General features: G+C 38.2%; 1 protein-coding gene across 1 annotated transcript in view; it reads left to right on the top strand.

Moving 5' to 3' along the window:
* LOC132897541 (double C2-like domain-containing protein alpha) overlaps nt 1-18,444 on the top strand; it is a 52,871-nt gene extending 34,427 nt beyond the window's left edge. Inside the window, exons 7-10 of the mRNA XM_060938801.1 lie at nt 7,923-8,131; nt 9,748-9,829; nt 11,038-11,134; nt 18,314-18,444. Coding sequence (XP_060794784.1) covers nt 7,923-8,131; nt 9,748-9,829; nt 11,038-11,134; nt 18,314-18,444 — 519 coding nt within the window. The remainder of the gene's footprint in view (nt 1-7,922; nt 8,132-9,747; nt 9,830-11,037; nt 11,135-18,313) is intronic.
* Nucleotides 18,445-21,629: the final 3,185 nt, after the last annotated feature.

Below are 21,629 nucleotides of genomic sequence, written 5' to 3'. Positions count from 1 at the left end.
CTTAATTTAATGCTTGTGCCATCAGGGAAGAAAAAATCCATTGACATCATAACCTGGTCAATCAGTACATTCACATCATAGCTGACTTCATTTTATTGCCCCATAACATTGTTGAGCCTCAACCTGACCAACTGCAGCAACCCCAGATCATAACACTGCCTCCATAGGCTTGTACAGTGGCCACTATGCATGATGGGTGCATTGTTTCATGAGCTTCCCTTCTTACCTTGACACACCATCACTCAGGAATAGGGTAAATCTGAACCTTTTTCCATTGCTCCAGAGTCCAATCTAGGACTAGCACCCTAGCAAATTGAAGCCTTTTCTCCTGATTAGTCTCACTAGCAAGTGGTTTTCTTATGGACACACAGCTGTTTAGTCCCAATCTCATCACAATGCGAGTGTGGAAATGCTTGTAATTTCACTATTAAACATAGCCGTGAGTTCTACTGTCGGGTTTTTTTTTTAAATTATCATTATTCAACTTCACCAAGCATTTAAGTGATCTCTGATCATGCTCAGTCAAGATTTTTTTCCGACCACATTTCTCCAATGAAGTTGATGGTTCACCACTATCCTTCTACAACCCCGATTTCAAAAAAGTTGGGACAAAGTACAAATTGTAAATAAAAACGGAATGCAATGATGTGGAAGTTTCAAAATTCCATATTTTATTCAGAATAGAACATAGATGACATATCAAATGTTTAAACTGAGAAAATGTATCATTTAAAGAGAAAAATTAGGTGATTTTAAATTTCATGACAACAACACATCTCAAAAAAGTTGGGACAAGGCCATGTTTACCACTGTGAGACATCCCCTTTTCTCTTTACAACAGCCTGTAAACGTCTGGGGACTGAGGAGACAAGTTGCTCAAGTTTAGGGATAGGAATGTTAACCCATTCTTGTCTAATGTAGGATTCTAGTTGCTCAACTGTCTTAGGTCTTTTTTGTCGTATCTTCCATTTTATGATGCGCCTAATGTTTTCTATGGGTGAAAGATCTGGACTGCAGGCTGGCCAGTTCAGTACCCGGACCCTTCTTCTATGCAGCCATGATGCTGTAATTGATGCAGTATGTGGTTTGGCATTGTCATGTTGGAAAATGCAAGGTCTTCCCTGAAAGAGATGTCATCTGGATGGGAGCATATGTTGCTCTAGAACCTGGATATACATTTCAGCATTGATGGTGTCTTTCCAGATGTGTAAGCTGCCCATGCCATACGCACTAATGCAACCCCATACCATCAGAGATGCAGGCTTCTGAACTGAGCGATAATAACAACTTGGGTCGTCCTTCTCCTCTTTAGTCCAAATGACACGGCGTCCCTGATTTCCACAAAGAACATCAAATTTTGATTCGTCTGACCACAGAACAGTTTTCCACTTTGCCACAGTCCATTTTAAATGAGCCTTGGCCCATTGAAGACGTCTGCGCTTCTGGATCATGTTTAGATACGGCTTCTTCTTTGAACTATAGAGTTTTAGCTGGCAACGGCAGATGGCACGGTGAATTGTGTTCACAGATAATGTTCTCTGGAAATATTCCTGAGCCCATTTTGTGATTTCCAATACAGAAGCATGCCTGTATGTGATGCAGTGCCGTCTAAGGGCCCGAAGATCACGGGCACCCAGTATGGTTTTCCGGCCTTGACCCTTACGCACAGATTCTTCCAGATTCTCTGAATCTTTTGATGATATTATGCACTGTAGATGATGATATGTTCAAACTCTTTGCAATTTTACACTGTCAAACTCCTTTCTGATATTGCTCCACTATTTGTCGGCGCAGAATTAGGGGGATTGGTGATCCTCTTCCCATCTTTACTTCTGAGAGCCGCTGCCACTCCAAGATGCTCTTTTTATACCCAGTCATGTTAAAGACCTATTGCCAGTTGACCTAATGAGTTGCAATTTGGTCCTCCAGCTGTGCCTTTTTTGTACCTTTAACTTTTCCAGCCTCTTATTGCCCCTGTCCCAACTTTTTTGAGATGTGTTGCTGTCATGAAATTTCAAATGAGCCAATATTTGGCATGAAATTTCAAAATGTCTCACTTTCGACATTTGATACGTTGTCTATGTTCTATTGTGAATACAATATCAGTTTTTGAGATTTGTAAATTATTACATTCTGTTTTTATTTACAATTTGTACTTTGTCCCAACTTTTTTGGAATTGGGGTTGTAGGTTTTAATAATGCATTGGACAGTTCTTAACCCAGTTCCAGTCATTTCAGCAATTTCTGCTTAGTTGTTTTCTTTGTTTGAAGCAGGCCAATAATTTGACCCTATTGAAACACAGTAACATCTTTTCCACAACCAAGGAATACATCTACTGATCACTAATTGCATGAGTTAGGGTTAAAAGAATTGTTGCCAGCTGAAACATATTAATCACTGCAGTAATGATTCGATCAAAGGCTCTTTAGTATTTGCTTATTTAAATCCAAATTGGTACTTTTTTAGCCAGGAACTGTATTATAGTATTTCCCAATTGGTTACACACATTTCCCCAAACATTCCAGATATGTGAAGATACCAGCCATCAAGTTTGTCACTGTATTTTAAAACACAAAGCACCCTTTTTCAAATACAAAGATCACAAAAACTACTACTGAATAACAATTTATGTACAATACCAGTCAAAAGTTTGGACGGATTCTATCACTGTTCACAAATCTTAATACTTTATAAAATGAGATGAGTCAGAAAACAAACATTTCTCAAAAGCTGCTTGCAGTATAAAAATGTATTGCAAAAACAGAGGGAAAATGTAGTTTTGGTACTGCATAAAGTTTTTATACACAACAACAAACAAATATATAGAAATAATAATAAAAAAAAACTTAGGCATCATCTTGTCAATCATGAGAATTTGGCCACAAAAGCTCATCTATATCACAACTAATATTCTCCCTGGAAGAAGCACCAAAAATGACAGATCCACCCTTGACATACAACCACAAATCAGAAAAAGTTGGGACAGTTTGTTGAAATTGAATTTAAAACTGAAAACAATGATTTGTAAATAATCTTTGACCTGTATTGCACTCAAAACAATGGAACAGCATATTATTAGATGTTTGAGCTCATGAATTTTATTGTTTTTTCAAAATTACTTATTTCAATTTGGATTCTTGAAACACATTTCAAAAAAAAAGTTGGGGCATTTAGCACTTTATAATGTTCGCAGGGGGCGGCACGGTGGTGTAGTGGTTAGCGCTGTCGCCTCACAGCAAGAAGGTCCGGGTTCAAGTCCCGTGGCCGGCAAAGGCCTTTCTGTGTGGAGTTTGCATGTTCTCCCCGTGTCCGCGTGGGTTTCCTCCGGGTGCTCTGGTTTCCCCCACAGTCCAAAGACATGCAAGTTAGGTTAACTGGTGACTCTAAAATTGACCATAGGTGTGAATATGAGTGTGAATGGTTGTCTATGTGTCAGCCCTGTGATGACCTGGCGACTTGTCCAGGGTGTACCCCGCCTTTCGCCCATAGTCAGCTGGGATAGGCTCCAGCTTGCCTGCGACCCTGTAGAAGGATAAAGCGGCTAGAGATAATGAGATGAGATGAGATAATGTTCCCATTCCTTCTCCCAACACTTAAAAGATGTTTTGGGACTTAAGACACCAAGTGACGAAGTGTTTCAGGTGTTATTTTGTCCCATTCTTCCTGCAAACAGGTCTTAAGGTGTGCAAAACTACGGGGTCATCATTGTCATATTTTTTGTTTCAAAATTCTCCACACATTCTCTATTGGGGACAGAGGAGACAGGCACCCTCTTCTTCCACAGCCACACCTTTATAATGTGTGCAGAATGTGGTTTTGCATTGTCTTGTTGAAATATCCCTGGAACAGATATCATCTTGAAGGCAGCATATGTTGCTCCAGGATTTCAATGTACTTTTCTGCATTAATGTTGCTGAAACGATCTTTTTCATCTTTGGTCCGGAGCACACAGCATCTGTTTCTTCAAAAAATGACCTGGATACTGATGTGTCTAACCACAATACACATTTCCTCTGTGTGATGGTCCAAAGTTAAAAGTTGAGAAACCCTCAAGGGAAGGTTCTGTTTGCCCTAATTCTGCTAGTTTGTCTATCTTTGCCACAGAATGAAGATTCTAGCAAATATACATCATGTAGATTTTTTATATTTAAACTTTTTTCTTATTCATTTTTCCAGCACTGAACTGACTGGGTCTTCCAAGTCAGCAGGTGTTTACCACTGAACTCATGATTGAAGTCATGAAATTTATTCCATGAGATTTCACTGTTCAAAATTCATGATGATCTACACTATATTATTTTAACTATAGCTCAGGTAACAAAGCCAAAGGTGTGACAGTAGTGATGAACTTCTCAGGTACAGCCTACAGTCTAAAATATTGAAAGATGAGATGCCTCTAAAATTGTCACTAAAACAAATAAACATTTAATAATTAAATGGCAAACAAAACATTACAAGCAACCTTGAATTATTTATGCCCATATTTAAGTCCATCTATATGTAATGATACAGTATATTTAATTATTTAAGTATTTCATTATGAACTTAATTACTTAATTCAGGGGTTACCAACCTTTTTGGCATGACGTGCCAGTTGGAAATGTTCTTGTTAATTAGTATGTCAGATGGGCTTGACGGTTTACATTAAGCTTAATTATAACAACGCATTAAAAAACAAATTCCAACAGACTTGGAATTTTATTAAATCTATGTAGGCTACATGCACAGCAACAACATATTCAAAAGCATTTTTCACATATAATCAGGACATTGTAATGATCATTTTCAGTCACTGAACCCACCAACTCCTACTTGCCTTGTTGATCAACAATAAACATAACTAATTCTTGTCAAATTTGTTCCCCCTACCGCAAACCCTGTCCTGTGCCTGAGTTTGACATCTTTGCACAGAGATTTTCTTGGTGTATTACACAGTGGCGTTTCATGATGGAGTGACTGACTTTTTCCTCAGTTAATTTGACACATCCCCTCTGTTTTCTGACCATCGCAGCACCATCTGTTGTCACAGCAAAAATCTTCCTGATGCTCCTCAAAGCTTCCATGAACACCTTGGCTTCTTCTGTCCATGAGGGCTGAAATGCCCCAATGTTTACTTTAGCTTTCTTAGATAGTGAGGTTACCATCATCTACCAAACCTGAACCACTGCACTACAATTCCTTGGTACTGTCAATTAAACTAAATGACAGGCCATGCAACAGCCAGTGACTGTTTAAGATGTGATTTGGCATGCATTTAAAAGGGCACTTGAACATTTCTTTTAAAATAATAATAATAATAATAATAATAATAATAATAATAATAAATAGTACCCATGATTATGCTTCTGCATGCCAATAGTGTCATGCATGCCTCAGGTTGCCATCCCCTGACTTAATTAATCAACTTACAAAAAAAAAAAAAATCGATAATACCATACCACTAAAAGTATGTAAATCTAAATTAGGTCATTTTTTATCACAAAATACTACCGTCAAGTAAATACAGTAGTGCTTGAAAGTTTGTGAACCCTTTAGAATTTTCTATATTTCTGCATAAATATGACCTAAAACATCATCAGATTTTCACACAAGTCCTAAAAGTAGATAAAGAGAACCCAGTTAAACAAATGAGACAAAAATATTATACTTGGTCATTTATTTACTGAGGAAAATGATCCAATATTACATATGTGAGTGGCAAAAGTATGTGAACCTTTGCTTTCAGTATCTGTATAACTGCAACTAAACGTTTCCGGTAACTGTTGATCAGTCCTGCACACCGGCTTGGAGGAATTTTAGCCCATTCCTCTATACAGAACAGCTTCAACTCTGGGATGTTGGTGGGTTTTCTCACATGAATTGCTCGCTTCAGGTCCTTCCACAACATTTCGATTGAATTAAGGTCAGGACTTTGACTTGGCCATTCCAAAACATTAACTTTATTCTTCTTTAACCACTCTTTGGTAGAATGACTTGTGTGCTTAGGGTCATTGTCTTGCTGCATGACCCACCTTCTCTTGAGATTCAGTTCATGGACAGATGTCCTGACATTTTCCTGTAGAATTTGCTGGTATAATTCAGAATTCATTGATCCATCAATGATGGCAAGCCGTCCTGGCCCAGATGCAGCAAAACAGGCCCAAACTAGGATACTACCACCACCATGTTTCACAGATGGGATAAGGTTCTTATGCTGGAATGCAGTGTTTTCCTTTCTCCAAACATAACGCTTCCCATTTAAACCAAAAAAGTTCTATTTTGGTCTCATCTGTCCACAAAACATTTTTCCAATAGCCTTCTGGCTTGTCCACATGATCTTTAGCAAACTGCAGACAAGCAGCAATGTTCTTTTTGGAGAGCAGTGGCTTTCTCCTTGCAACCCTGCCATGCACACCATTGTTGTTCAGTGTTCTCCTGACAGTGGACTCATGAACATTAACATTAGCCAATGTGAGAAAGGCCTTCAGTTGCTTAAAAGTTACCCTGGGTTCCTTTGTGACTTCGCTGACTATTACACGCCTTGCTCTTGGAGTGATCTTTGTTGTTCAACCACTCCTGGGTAGGGTAACAATGGTCTTGAATTTCCTCCATTTGTACACAATCTGTCTGACTGTAGATTGGTGGAATCCAAATTCTTTAGAGATGGTTTTGTAACTTTTTTCAGCCAGATGAGCATCAACAACGCTTTTTCTGAGGTCCTCAGAAATCTCCTTTGTTTGTGCCATGATACACTTCCACAAACATGTGTTGTGAAGATCAGACTTTGATAGATCCCTGTTCTTTAAATAAAACAGGGTGCCCACTCACACCTGATTGTCATCCCATTGATTGAAAACAACTGACTCTAATTTCACCTTCAAATTAACTACTAATCCTAGAGGTTCACATACTTTTGCCACTCACAGATATGTAATATTGGATCATTTTCCTCAATAAATAAATGAGCAAGTATAATATTTTTGTCTCGTTTGTTTAACTGGGTTCTCTTTATCTACTTTTAGGACTTGTGTGAAAATCTGATGATGTTTTAGGTCATATTTATGCAGAAATATAGAAAATTCTAAAGGGTTCACAAACTTTCAAGCACCACTGTACTCCAGTGCACTTGCCCAGTCCTTTTTTTAGTTGTTGTTGTTGTTGCTGTTGTTGTTGAGAAATGTAATTAGGTAAGCAAACAAATGGTAGCTGTGATGAAACTAATTTCACCAAAATGTATGAGATAGTAAAATGCACTAAGGTGGATTTAGTAGTCAAGTACACACAGCAGCAATCAATCACGTCTAATGGATGATTTAAATCTGGTACCATGCATCAGAGATGGAGCTCTTCATTCATAGTGCAAGCAGGGACACAAATTTATAATCTACTGATGATCAAACTCTACTGAACCTAACATTATTCCATAGGAACAGATTATAGTAGGGTCCTGCTCAAAATATCTGCGTGTATATAGTGTGTGTGCTTGTGTGCGGAATAAAACTTGTGAGGGCATTCAAGGCCAAAGTTGATTATTTTCCTATAACAGCAGTCCTAAAGTCTTTTATTCCACTTATATCACACCACAGCAATCACAAAGAGTAAACTCATCAGTTCTGAAGATTTTCCTGTATTTCAAAACTTAAAGTTACAGCTGAAACTGGAGACTCCTTCCATAATTGTTAAAAAAAAAATCTCCATATTGGAAACTTCATTATATCAGTCACACTAACCACTAGGCCAGCTCACGGTAAGAATGTGCACAATCATATAAACCTGTGATTTGGAGTTGCACTACTGCCAGAGCTGCTGTTAAAGAAAATTAATCAACACCGCCTTCTGACCAATCAGAATCAGCCAAACCAGAATTCAGCAACAAGTGAAAATCGTTAAATTGAGTGATAAATGTATATCCTTTCAAAAATGTGTGTGTGTGTGAGCACAGTGGGAGAGCGAGCAGCAGCGCAGTTTGGAAGAGCGTGGCCGTTTGCTGTTGTGCTTGCAGTTCCTGCTTCCAGCTCACACTCCTGAAGGTGGGGATGTTCCTCCAGAAACTAAAGAAAGAGTGAAGGGTGGTTTGTGCGTTGGTGTAAAACGCTGTGCCCATCTTGCAGCCATGGACGTCAATGGACTGTCTGACCCCTACGTCAAAACGTGAGTGTTGTGCTTGTTTTTTTCACAACACCTTTTAATATAATTACCAAATAATGCAAGAAACCTGTGGTACAATCTATCAAGATGCTCATTCCAGAAGCCTTGTTTTACATAATACCATATTTTTAATGATATTTATCTCATTGTACTTTATTACTTATGTATACTTCAGTAATATTATAGTGTACACCAAAAACCATAACCTTATGGCCACTGACAGGTGATGTGAATAACGTTGATTATCTCATTACAGTGGCACCTGTCAAGGGGTGGGATATATTAGGCAGCAAAATAACAGTCAGTTCTTGAAGTTGATGTGTTGGAAGCAGGAAAAATGGGCAAATGTAAAGATCTGAGCAACTTTGACAAAGTCCAAATTGTGATGGCTAGGTGACTGGGTCTGAGCATCTCCAAAATAGCACATCTTGTGGGGTGTTCCCAGTATGCAGTGGTTAATACCTACCAAAAGTGGTCCAAGGAAGGACAACCAGTGAAAAAGTTAATGCCGACACCTTTCTGTTTTAGCTGGCATTAACTTTTTCAGCAGTTTGTGCTACAGTAGCTCTTCTGTGGGATTGGACCATATGGGCTAGCCTTCGTGCCCCATGTGAATCAATGAGCCTTCAACATCCATGACCCTGTCGCCGGTTCACTGGTTGTCCTTTAACCCATGACTTCAACTCAATTTCTTCAGTTAAAAGCGTACACTTAAAAAATAATAATGATAAAACTCTACTTGAGTACTTTTACTTGAAGACATTTTTGGCTGGAAAATCATTTTTATGGAAGATATTGACACTATTATTTATACTTTCACTTAAAAATAATTAAAATGTTTAAGATCCCATATTCACCAAATATACCTACATTTCCGAACATTTGGATCTATTTATTGCTACTTCATTTGCATATTGGGGGAAAAAGAGAAAATGTGTGTCCTAACAGCTTCCAACAGTCCCTAATTTTCTCAGGTGGCTTCTATTACACACGCATCTAACAGTGCACTATGTAGTGTGTCGAGTCTACAGTGCTGTTACTAAAAAAAATTATGTAGTGAGCAAAAATAGTGAATAGACAGCTCGCTGCCAGTCATTAGAGGCTTATTAATATGTAAATACATTTAAATGTTCTGTTCTTCACTTTTTTAAGCAAAATTTCATACTGCTATTTACAATTAATATGTAACATCTTTTCCATCATGAAAATCCTATCCGCGTGTGACAATACGCAAACACACACACACACAATCAGTTGTTTCCTTGAGGCTAAATAATAAATATGGCATATGAGATGAGTTCTCTCAGCTCCCTCTCTTTCTTCCTACATCCTTCCCAATCTTGTGCGTGTACACTCTCTCTCTCTCTCTCTCTCTCTCTCTCTCTCTCTCTCTCTCTCTCTCCATTTGTCTGTCTTCCTGGTGTATTATCAGTGAAGAATGCATATGCACGCTTGCTGCATTAAGAAGATTGGAAGAACAGCAATAGGGGTCATATAAAATAAATGAGCTATCTGCTTCTTCATTAACGAAGACTCTCCCTCTTTATCTTTGTCTCCTAACACACACACACACAAACGCACACAAACGCACTCACACAAACACTGAACTTCAATCACAGGTACCTCAAGCCAGATGTGAAGAAGAAATCAAAGCACAAGACAGCTGTGATTAAAAAAACACTAAACCCAGAGTTTAATGAGGTATGAACGTGTGTGTGTGTGTGTGTGTGTGTGTGTGTGTGTGGGTGTGTGTGTACATACATATTCATGCATGCTTACATTACTTTGTATTCCACAAACACATGGTTTAAATGTCAAGTTCCAGGTAATGCAATTCAACTAACAGAAACGGAACAAAAACACAAATCACTGCTTCTGGTCAGGAGGCTTGTGTACAATGACTCATGCTTTGGACCTAAATGTTATTCTCATGTTTCTATACTTTTCTAATCACCTTTCTTTTCAACTTCTTCCAAATAAGTGGATGTACTATAAGGTTAAGTTGATACAACAGCCAAATAATTCTGTTTATAATGAATTACAATTGAGAAATGATTGTTAAACTATTCAAAACATTAAACTGATTTTTTTCTTATCTTTAACATGAACACAGCTATTTTGTATGCTAATGCTAAGTACCTGGTGATTTAAAAATTAAAAAATAAAAACCTCCAACTGCCATTTTATCTATCTTGTGAGTCAGAATAGCATGGAATTTTCCAGACCTTGTGAATTCCCCCACATGCAGATTGTGAGCTAGCCAGTAACACACATTAGCAAGCATGAGCTAGTTAGCTAGCAACCTAACTAATGTGCAAAATAGCAATAATATGCTGTAATACGGGCGGCACGGTGGTGTAGTGGTTAGCGCTGTCGCCTCACAGCAAGAAGGTCCGGGTTCGATCCCCGTGGCCGGCGAGGGCCTTTCTGTGTGGAGTTTGCATGTTCTCCCCGTGTCCGCATGGGTTTCCTCCGGGTGCTCCGGTTTCCCCCACAGTCCAAAGACATGCAGGTTAGGTTAACTGGTGACTCTAAATTGACCGTAGGTGTGAATGTGAGTGTGAATGGTTCTCTGTGTCTATGTGTCAGCCCTGTGATGACCTGGCGACTTGTCCAGGGTGTACCCCACCTTTCGCCCGTAGTCTAATACATTTACCGAATGTATTAGATAGCTAATGCTAAAAAGACACAAAAATGATTCAATCCCAAGGCATGGATTTGTGTATAAAAATAAAAAAACGCTAAGTGTAAGCCATTTGTATTACTATCAGAAGCCTAAGCCTCAGTAATATTTATTAAGAAGCTATGTTGATATTTCATGAATGAATGCTTTGTATGATTTATTGAGATGTAAACATCAAAAGTACAACTCCCCTGTCCAGATGTTCATTTTCTTTCATTTCTTACAGGAGTTTTTCTATGAAATTACATTAAATGAGCTGGCGACTAAAACACTGGAGGTGAGCGTGTGGGATTACGACCTAGGGAAGTCCAACGATTTCATTGGTGAGTAGAGCTTTAACCCCCCACACACACACACACACACACATATATTAGTACCAGTCAAATGTTTGTACACCCCTAATCTACTCATTCAGTGGTTTTTCTGTATTATGACTCTTTCTTACATTGCAGAACAATAGACCCCTTCGCATGTTTGTAAACAAACCGACTGTTGCCAGGATGCGCGCGCAGCCTGGACTCAGAAACAATGGCGCTGCCCATAGACCGGCATTATGAGCTGTCAGATTATGCAAAACAATTGTCGTTACAAGATCGAGAATGCTAAATAAATAAGTTAACTCTAACAAGTGGACACCGCCTACCAGATCCGTATTTAATTAAAGAGTGGACGGACAATGTTAGTAAGTTTTCCTCTGATACCTGAAGGCAGTCATACTATTTACAAAAAATGTCAAACTCAAAAAAAAAAAAAACTATTTACAAAAGTAGCCTGCCATCAACATTCTGGTTACAGCGAGACTACAACTTGATTAACAATGGGACGTTCATATTCATTTTGTTTTAATCAAATTATGCCAGTGATGTGATGGCAATGTGGCTTTAGCTACAACAGCAAATACCAACACTAAACAGCAATCTGCAGGAGGTAATGGCATGAAAGGAATGATAGTGTAAAGAGTGCAGCTAAGAGAAATCAGAGCTGCGTAAAAAGCGAGAGGCAGAGACCAGAAATGAAACTGAACGGGGCGGGAGCTAGGTTAGAGCAGTCAATGTAAGTTGGCATTTAGAGTGAGGGCACACAATTTTACCTTTCCATCCTTGCTTTAAAATTGTGATTTTCAGCATACACAAATAATGATGGCACAAAATCTGGACTGCTTGAGTCAAGCGAGACCTCTCCTACAAACAAAATTGCATGCAAAGCTAAGTTAACATGCTAACAATATTCATTACATTGTGTAACTATGACCCAGCTAATCAGACAAACGTTACCAAAGTATTTTGCTACATCAATAAACGAAGACTAGAAAGAATAAAAAAGAAAGATTTAATAAATAGCCTGATCTTACCTGTGATGAAGTGGGCGCTGCAAACCCGCGCATTTTTGATGGTGCTTTCATCCCAGTCTACATGTTTGATGGCTTGTAGCCATAGACGTCGGCGATTTTTTTGGAATGGGTGAGATCCTGCTGGAATTCTGTACATTTTAACCCCATCACTGCTACGATTCTGACACCTGACAACACAACAACTAGGCATTTCTTCCAAATATTTCTTCTCGTCTCTACCGTCGCTGAGTCTTTTTTGGGTCCAGGCTGCGCGCGCAATTTCCTCTTACGTATGAATGACGTTTACTGCGAAGGGGTCTATATTGAAGACATTAAACTACAGTATGAACTAACATATGGAACATATATAGAATTATGTGGTAAACAAAAAAGTATACAAAAACCTCCCAAAATGTTTCATATTTTAGATTCTTTAAAGTAGCCAGCATTTACCTTGATGACGCTTTGCACACTATTGCCATTATCTTAACTAGCTTCAAGAGATAGTCACCTGGAATGCTCTTCAATTAACAGGTGTGTCTCGTCAAAAGTTTAATTAGTGGACAAGTTTCTTACCTTCCCTGTGTCTGAAATCACTCACTCATTCACTACTCTCTACTCGTTATCTAGGGAATTCTATATAGAGGACTAAATGGTGAGCTCATTGATAAAATTAAGAAACACTTTTGGACACGACTCTGCCATGCTGTTCTTTACGTCATTACTGTCGCACGCTTAAAACGTGCCAGATCAGTCGGCTGGTGGGTTTTCAAAATAATAAATACATGTATGTATTTTTGTGATAAATACAGATTATACTGAGTGTATTTCCTACATTAATAAATACAAAGTACTTTGTGTCTGCTGCATCTTTCAGTTCTTTTAAATCAAGGCTGAATACTTTCGTCTTTGCCGCTGCCTTTTATTAAATCAAATTTGAGATTTTTGATTAATTCCTCGCTCTGCACTGTAACTTTTATTCTTGTATTTTATCTGTCCTATTCTATCTTAGCTTATTTTCTATTCTCTTGCTATTTTTAATTGTATTTGAATGTCCGTTTATAATGTGTTTCTTCCTCTGTCCATTCACCTCCAACACACTACAATTTTTTTTCCATTTTCGTGCCACAACTTATAAATTTGTCTCGTGCCCATTGTCAAAAGAAAAAACAAACTCCTGCTATACTCAACCTAAAATACTTAATGGTGCTTATAAAACAGCATTTACAGCTTTTCTTTCAGCGTGACCACAATGCATGATGGTATATATTGCTTGGTTAGTGACCATCACTTGTACACTACATTTCACGATGCATTGTGGAATACTATGAGTTCACTAGTATTTAGGGTGTAATAATTCTCACTATACATTTGGACAGCACTACAAAATGGCAAACTCACTATATAGTCCAGTATATATTGAGTAGTGAGTGATTTTGGACACAGCGCTTCTTAATGCATTTGAGATCAAACAGGAAATAATAATAATACAGTGAATAGCCCTATTCCACAACTGTAGTAATCTATATTATGTAAAGAACTGCTCAACTAAGTAAAGAGAAAGAACATCTATCATTACTTTAAGACATGAAGAATATATACCGATCAGCCATAACATTATGACAACTGACAGGTGATGTAAATAACATTGATTATCTCATTACAATGCCACCTGTCAAGTGGTGGGATATATTAGGCAGTAAGAGAACAGTCAGTTCTTGAAGTTGACGTGTTGGAAGCAGGGAAAATGGGCAAGTGTAAGGATCTGAGTGACTCTGACAAGGGCCAAATTGTGGTGGCTAGATGTAGGTCTGAGTATCTCCAAAATGGGACATCTTGTGGGGTGTTCCTGGTATGCAGTAGTTAGGACCTACCAAAAGTGGTCCAAGGACAACTAAAACAGAAAGGTGTCAGCATTAAATTTTTCAGCAATTTGTGCTACAGTAGCTCTTCTGTGGGATTGGACCATATGGGCTAGCCTTCATGCCCCATGCGAATCAATGAGCCTTCAGCACCCATGACCCTGTTGTTGGTTCACCGGATGTCCTTCCTCAGACCACTTTTGGTAGATACTAACCACTGCATACTGGGAACACCCCACAACATGTGCCATTTTGGAGATGCTCAGACCCAGTCATCTAACCATCATAATTTGGCCCTTGTCAAAGTCATTCAGATCCTTATGCTTGCCCATTTTTCCTGCTTCCAACATATCAACTTAGAGAACTGACTGTTCTCTTGCTGCCTAATATATCCCACCCCTTGACAGGTGCCACTGTAATGAGATAATCAATATAATTCACTTCACCTGTCAGTGGTCATAATGCTATCGCTGATCGGTGTATATATATATTTTTTTAAAAAACACTAGCCCCTCCTTTGGGCAGTCTTTTTCCCCTCAAGCTCAGGTCCTCTACCTGAGGCCTGGGAGTTTGAAGGTCCTGCGCAGTGTCTTAGCTGTTCCTAAGACTGCACTTTTCTGGACAGAGATCTCGGATGTTGTTCCTGCATTGTAAAAAAAAAGTGACCATCTCAACTTAAATTTTCTACACTGTAAAAAATATAAATGACAGTTGTTGTTCAAGCTCACAATTTTATTGTAAACTGACTCAGAAAAACAATTTTGACATCTAACAAACAAACTCACGTTTGTACAACTCATTTTTCTTAGAAAATAACTAACAAAGATACTTGATTAAGCAAAACAAGTTTTTCTTAGTTTCCCTCAAATTTCTAAAGACTGTCCTACTCTCTAACAAGAAGTTTTAAGTTTTCTTACTTTATGTTCATTGACACGCCTACTACGGGGTTTCCTTCCTTTCTCCACAAGCCCAACGTTTTCTCCTTTGGTCGCAAAGGAGGTTGACACGATTGGCTGTCTCCAGAGTTTCATAGGTAATTATCGTAATTTCTTGACCGTAAAACTTTATAGAAGACATATGTGCCCTGTTCATAGGGCACGAGTCTGTGAATTCACAATTGTAATGTGAAATTTTCAAAATGGTGAATAAAAGTTTTTTTTTTAACTACACTTTGTGTTGTGTTGAATGATGGGGTGTGGTGAAAATTGTTAGAACTCAAAAAACAAAATTGGTAGAAGTTAGATTTTACATATGAAACTGAAAGTCTTTGTTGATCAAACTTAGTATAATGAGTTTGTATTATTAAAAACAAAAGGTTGGCAGAATTCGCAAATTTGTGTTGTGTCAACCTTTGGCTTATTTAGGTAAAGAGAACTCAAAAAAACAAATGCATCACGTTGCCTAGATAATTTCAGTTCTGTCAACCATTTTTTTTTTTACAGTGTTAGGCAACATGATGCAAGAGAATTTTGTGTTGAGATGGTCAACAACAAAAGGTAAGTTGGTTGAACTCAAATTTAAACACGAAAATCCTTCTTAAGTCAACAAAGATCCTTGTTAAGTCAACAAGGATTTCTGAGTTGAAATTTGAGTTCAACCAACGTACTATTTGTTGTTGACCATCTCAACTCAAAATTCTCTTGCATCATGTTGCCTAGAAAATTCTAGTTTACTCAACCTGTCTCAATTGCTGTTGACCTAACAAGGATTTCTGAGTTTAAATTTGAGTTTAGCCAACGTACTATTTGTTGTTGACCATCTCAACTCAAAATTCTCTTGCATCATGTTGCCTAGAAAATTTGAGTTTACATTTGATTTCAACCAACGTATTTTTGCTGTTACCCAAATTAGGTTACTCTTCTTATAATAACAAATAAATGTTTGCTATAATAACATGTATTTCTACATTTCATATGATGTTTTTTTCAAGTTACCTGTACCTTAAAACATACAATAAATCACTGGCGCAAAAAAGACACTTACAAATAATTGTCAAAGGAAAACACTTTTATTTGTAAGACTGTGTCTCTTGCAAATGAAAAAGAATTCTGCAATGTGCAGGAAAAAAGTGATCCACTTCCAGACAGATTGCTACATGTCAATCTCACATTTCAATTTTAGAATGAAGAACTAAAGACCTTTGTTGAAATTTACCTGAACATTAAAGTCAAGTTGGATTACAGACTATAATTTGAAATTTTGAACACATTTGTTGAATGAGTCTTTCACAAGTGTTCTGGAGTAAACTGACATTTATACCACAATAAAAAAGGGTCTCAGGCTGCATCACAAACAAGTGCTCAGGCTCCATCAGCTACTTGCACTTGACAAAATAAACTAACTGTGACTGCTGTGTCAATTTCAAAATTCAATTTTACAACAAAAAACTAAAAAAAAAAAACTTAAACCTTTACCTGAGTATTCAAATCAAGTTAACCTTCACAGCTGAGCGTCAGTGTTAATATATGGACTACACACTATGATTTGAAATTTTGCAAAAATCTGTTGAATGATTAAGTTCTTCAGAACAAGCACATTCCTCCTTGATGTGATTTGCCCCTGCGCAGAGGTAAGGAAACCCCATACAGCACGTGTATATATGCGTCTTTGGTTCTACCAACAAGGATACCAACATGCAGCGTTGCAACAGGTTGCAGCTAGTTCTATCAACAAGGATATCTTTGATATTTGGATGTTAAAATTCTTGATAGCTCAACATGATATCACAATGAGAGAAAGTGTATTAGGCCGACCTGGTTTAGTTGGTTGTAAGTGAAAATGACATTTCTGAGTCAAATGATATGTAAAATCTATGTTCAATCAACACCCGCCCATAAAATTTTTTACAGTGTGGGATCTGTTGGAGCCACTTTCCCAGTTTGGGGGTCGCTACACTGAGGGCTCCTATCACCACGGGGACCACTGTTGTCTTCATCTTCCACATCTTTTCTAGCTCTTCTTTCAGCCCTTGATACTTCTCAAGCTTCTCAAGTTCCTTTTTCCTGATGTTATGGCCACTTGCTATTGCCACATGTATCACCACAGCCTTGTTCTCCCATTTGTCCACCACTACTATGTCTGATTGGTTAGCCATTACTAGTTTGTCCGTCTGTATCTGGAAATCCCACAGGATCTTAGCTTGGTCATTCTCAACCACCTTCGGAGGTGTGTCCCACTTTGACCTTGGGACTTCCAGTTCATATTCGGCACAGATGTTTCTGTACACTACCCCAGCCACTTGGTTATGGTGTTCCATGTACGCTCTTCCTGCTAGCATCTTACACCCTGCTGTTATGTGCTGGATTGTCTCAGGGGTATCTTTGCAGAGTCTGAACCTGGCTCTCTCGATCTTGTGCTTAGGGCCTGTTCCTGTGCAACTATGATTAGTGCCTCTGTGCCTTCTTTCAGTCCAGCTTTATCCAGCCACTGGTAGGATTTTTCAGGTTTTTTTTTTAAGGAACACTACTGGCTGTAGTGGATTTGGTCATGATTTACTAACTATTTGTCCATGTGACTATTGCATGTAAATGGTGATTTACTAACAGACTCCACAGAGGTTTGGGTTATTAATACAACTAAGGGTCAGGTATTATATTTGTGGAAGCCTGTTTCAAAATCTCCTGACTGTTTATTGAAATTATACCTTATTATTGTGTTTTATATTATGTGCTCACTCCACACTCATGTCTACACTGTTTTATATATTAAAATAAAAACATTTATTTTTTTCACACCTCAGTGCTTTTAAACTGTCCTATGCTCAAAGAATAATTACGCAGATATGTTAAGTTTAATGGTTTTACGTCTCTTTGAGATCCGAGCTCAGCACAGCTATAAAGCTCAATTAGCATGCATTATTTATATAGTTTTCTTCACCTTTTTATTGTGCTTAAGTTAAGTTACACAACCATTCTTTTGAAATCCTCCACAACACTGCCACTTATTGCACATGCTCTTTATCAGATTGTAAATACAAATTAACATGTGTGATCTTTCTTAGGTTTTACTTAGCATTCTTAGCTTCCAAAACCATGTTCTTTTAGGATTAATTGGATTATTAAGTGCTCATAGCTTTCAAAAAGGGTGCTTTAAGGCTTCTTATCCTCTAAGTGTTCTTCAAAACTTAAGAAAATTAAGGGGTTTTGGCTTCAAAAAAAAAGTGTGCAACCTGGAATTCCTTCTAATATGGAAGTTCTGTTGTGGGGTTTTACGTAGACCCTTGATGTGTTCCCCTTGTCTAGCAACCAAAGAACCCTTAAAGTGACATTGTGATATTAGTACCTAAATCTCCTTTGCTGTGTGTCACACAGGGGGTGTGTCTCTGGGATGTCAGTCACAGGGGGACGCCCTGCAGCACTGGATTGACTGCTTGAAGAACAAAGGCCAGAAGGTCGAGCGCTGGCACACGCTGACCAACGAACTGCCTGGATCCACTTTCTAGAAGCAAAATGGTCACTCTTCTGTCTCATTTTGCCAATTTCAATCCATTTCTGATTGGATGCCCATCCATGTCAGTTAGTGACAGAGGATTATGGGTAACCGTCGTGCAGCGACGCTGGAATGAGTTCCAACTGCTGGAGTTGAAGTTGGAATGATTCCCATCTTGATGTGGAGGAACTTGATATGAGTCAAGGGAGCAATTTTTAATTATCTTAATTTTAATTTCTCTAATCTTTTTTTTTTCAGCAGTTTCCAGTCTAATACCGTACCTTAGTCTGATTTGCAAAGCAATGCACCTGAAGCTTAAAATGCATTAACATTTTATTTTCAATGCAATAATTTCTCTTGCAATAACACCCTGTTTGATGATGCTTCCAGAAAATTTCTTCAAAGGTGGTCTTAAATGAAAACACTGATGTGGTTGTAGTTTGTAATTTCTTTTTCATTTAGCTGTATGCTGCTGATTTATAACTACTGATTAATGATAATGACTATGATTAACAAAAGTCTGTTTATGTGCATCTTGTTGTTCGGCATGCTCAACGTGTTCAGTATGGCGCCTCCTTTTCCAGATCTTCCTTCTGAAACGCTGCCGTGCTCGTAATGTGGTTATGAGGACATTTCTAAAATGCAGATGTTATCTGTGTTTACTTTTCACACTTAGTGTATTCAGAATGACTTCCTGCTTTCTCTGTTTCTGTTTATTAAAGGTGCGCTCTGTGATTTCAGGATCATCCTGTCAACCTTAACTGTGTGGGTGGGAATTGGTGGAAATCATCAAATTGGGCAGAAAATTGGGTGAAAAGAATCTAAGCAGATTTCCATGTCAGTGTGAGAGGGTAAATAAAAATATTAATCCTTGTGATCCTTCTTCTGAAATTTTCAATATTCTGCACAACTGATACAAGCAAAAGAAAATTATTACACATTTAGTTAATTACACATTTTGTTCTGGAGAATGTATTGCTTGGTCCGTCTTCGTTATGTTAGCCAACTATGTATGTAACTAACTGGACTATGTTTCCTAGTTGGTTAATTCAGTTAAGTGGTAAATAGGGTATCTTACTGAAAAATTGAGGGGCGCCATGGTGTCACTGTCACTTCACAGCAAGAAGGTTCAAATCTTGCAGCCAACTGGGTTTTCTGTATGGTGTTTGCATGTTCTCCTTGTGCCTGTATGGGTTTCCTCTGGGTGCTCTGGTTCAGCAAAAGCTGATGGTTACCCTGTTTGAGAAAATGTTCTCCTTTTAAACATCATTGTAACTTCTCTAGCAATAACAGTGTCCTCCTTTAACCCTGGAAAAACTCCTCAGCTAATTTTTCCTGTGTAAAATCACAGGGCGCCTCTTCCATTTCTTTAGCATTTCTCCTGTGTTATAAAGGTTCTGTAAAGAATATAAAGTATTTCAGATATGATATTTAAACCTCTTTATTTTATGGACTGGTTGTATGACTTTATTTTTATTTGTCGATTTATTTGTTTTTTATCTGAAATATTTACTTTTATGAATGGAGCATGCTAATAATAAATTATTGTGTCTGTGTGGGTTTCAATGCTGTTATAAACCTTGTGAAAAAATGTGAACAGTGTGATGCATTTCTGTACACTGATTGTTCATTACTGTGTCTGGAATGATGCATGAACACTGTAAAAAATGATTTGTTGTTTTAACTTAAAAAAGTTAGTTTAGAACTCAAAATTTTAAGGCAGCCTCGGCACTAACTTTTTTAAGTTAAAACAACAAATCATTTTTTTACAGTGAATGTTGCTCTTTTTTCTGACATGGACTTGTTCCTTGAATTTCAAATAGTTTTGTGACATTAAATGGATATTTGCATCAGATGAGAGCTGTCTTGTGCTTATAAATATAACTTCATTTTCAAATATCACCACAACATCTCAGGTTTTGTTGTATGTTATTGTTTTTGAAAGAAGGTTATAGGTAAGTAGTAATGTTTGGGTTTATTCCCACTTGGGCATTAATCAATTAAGATTAATCAAATCAGGATGAACATGAAGAGTCATGACATGAATGTCAAGAAGAAGAGAATATGTGCAATGGGTTGAAAAAAGTTGAGTGCATTCCTTGTTGGCTACTGGAGCTTCAGATTACTTCCAGAGTAGGCTAAGGCCCTGTCCACACGGCAACGGATTCAGGTGAATCTGATAAAATTGTTTATCGTTTCGGCCTGGCGTCCACACGGCACTGGCGTTTTGGGTGCCCCAAAACAAAATCTTTTGAGAACGGGTTCCAGAGTGAAAAAATCTGGCAACGGCGCCGTTGCAAAGTCATCTGGATGAGTAGAACGGATTTGTTTACGATGATGTCACAACCACGTCAGTGCTTCACGCCGGGTAGAAGTGTAACGAACTCGATGCGAGTTGTCAACAAATCCTATAACTTGGTTCATGAAACGCGCTTACAAAATATTTTCACTGTGAATATTTATTGTGTAATGGTGCAAAGTGAGAGAGAGAGAGAGAGAGAGAGAGAGAATAGCCCTTAGGGCAGAGTCTTTAGTCCAAACACTGCAGTACCAAACCGCGCACCGCCCGTGCGCTTTCCAAAAACAAAAACAATCCCACCAGCAAAAATAGGAAAAAAAGGAGCGATCTCACCTCTTCAGATGTTGGTTTAAGTCCGACAATACATTCCTCAAAAAGGGCATAGAAGAACAAAGTAATCCATCAACGTGTAGCGTTCAATTTATTCTGGACCATTAAAGAATTCTGGAGGATATCAGAATGTTGGCGTACCGGCTTCCATCTACCCCCGTTCATTCCTCTCTCTCTCTCTCCATCTACCCCCGTTCATTCCTCTTTCCGCGTCTCCATTCAAAAAACGAGCACGTGATTTAAAGGGACTATAGCCATAGGACAGGGAGTGAGAAGGTGTGCGCGTGTGACAGTGACAGGGAAGAACCTAGGCTCATGCTCGCCCTGAATTTCTCTTAAAGTGAAGGCAGAAGAACGTTCAGCGCCTGGCCAGGCTTTCTATGTATTAATTTACATAGACGTTTTAATATGAAATATAAATAAGTGTCTTAGACAATAGATACTATTTTACACTACTGACTAATAATCAAAACTTTGTGTGGCTGATGCTACAGAAGAAGGGGTTTATGCGCATGCGTCTACTTCTATTGTTCTGGTGTCTCCGATGGGACCGTCTTACAGCGCATGTA

Source organism: Neoarius graeffei, chromosome 14 (genome assembly GCF_027579695.1).
Source record: "Neoarius graeffei isolate fNeoGra1 chromosome 14, fNeoGra1.pri, whole genome shotgun sequence".
Classification (NCBI taxonomy): Eukaryota; Metazoa; Chordata; class Actinopteri; order Siluriformes; family Ariidae; genus Neoarius; species Neoarius graeffei.
Note: the sequence above shows the minus strand (reverse complement) of the source record. Positions and strands in the feature narration are given on the sequence as shown.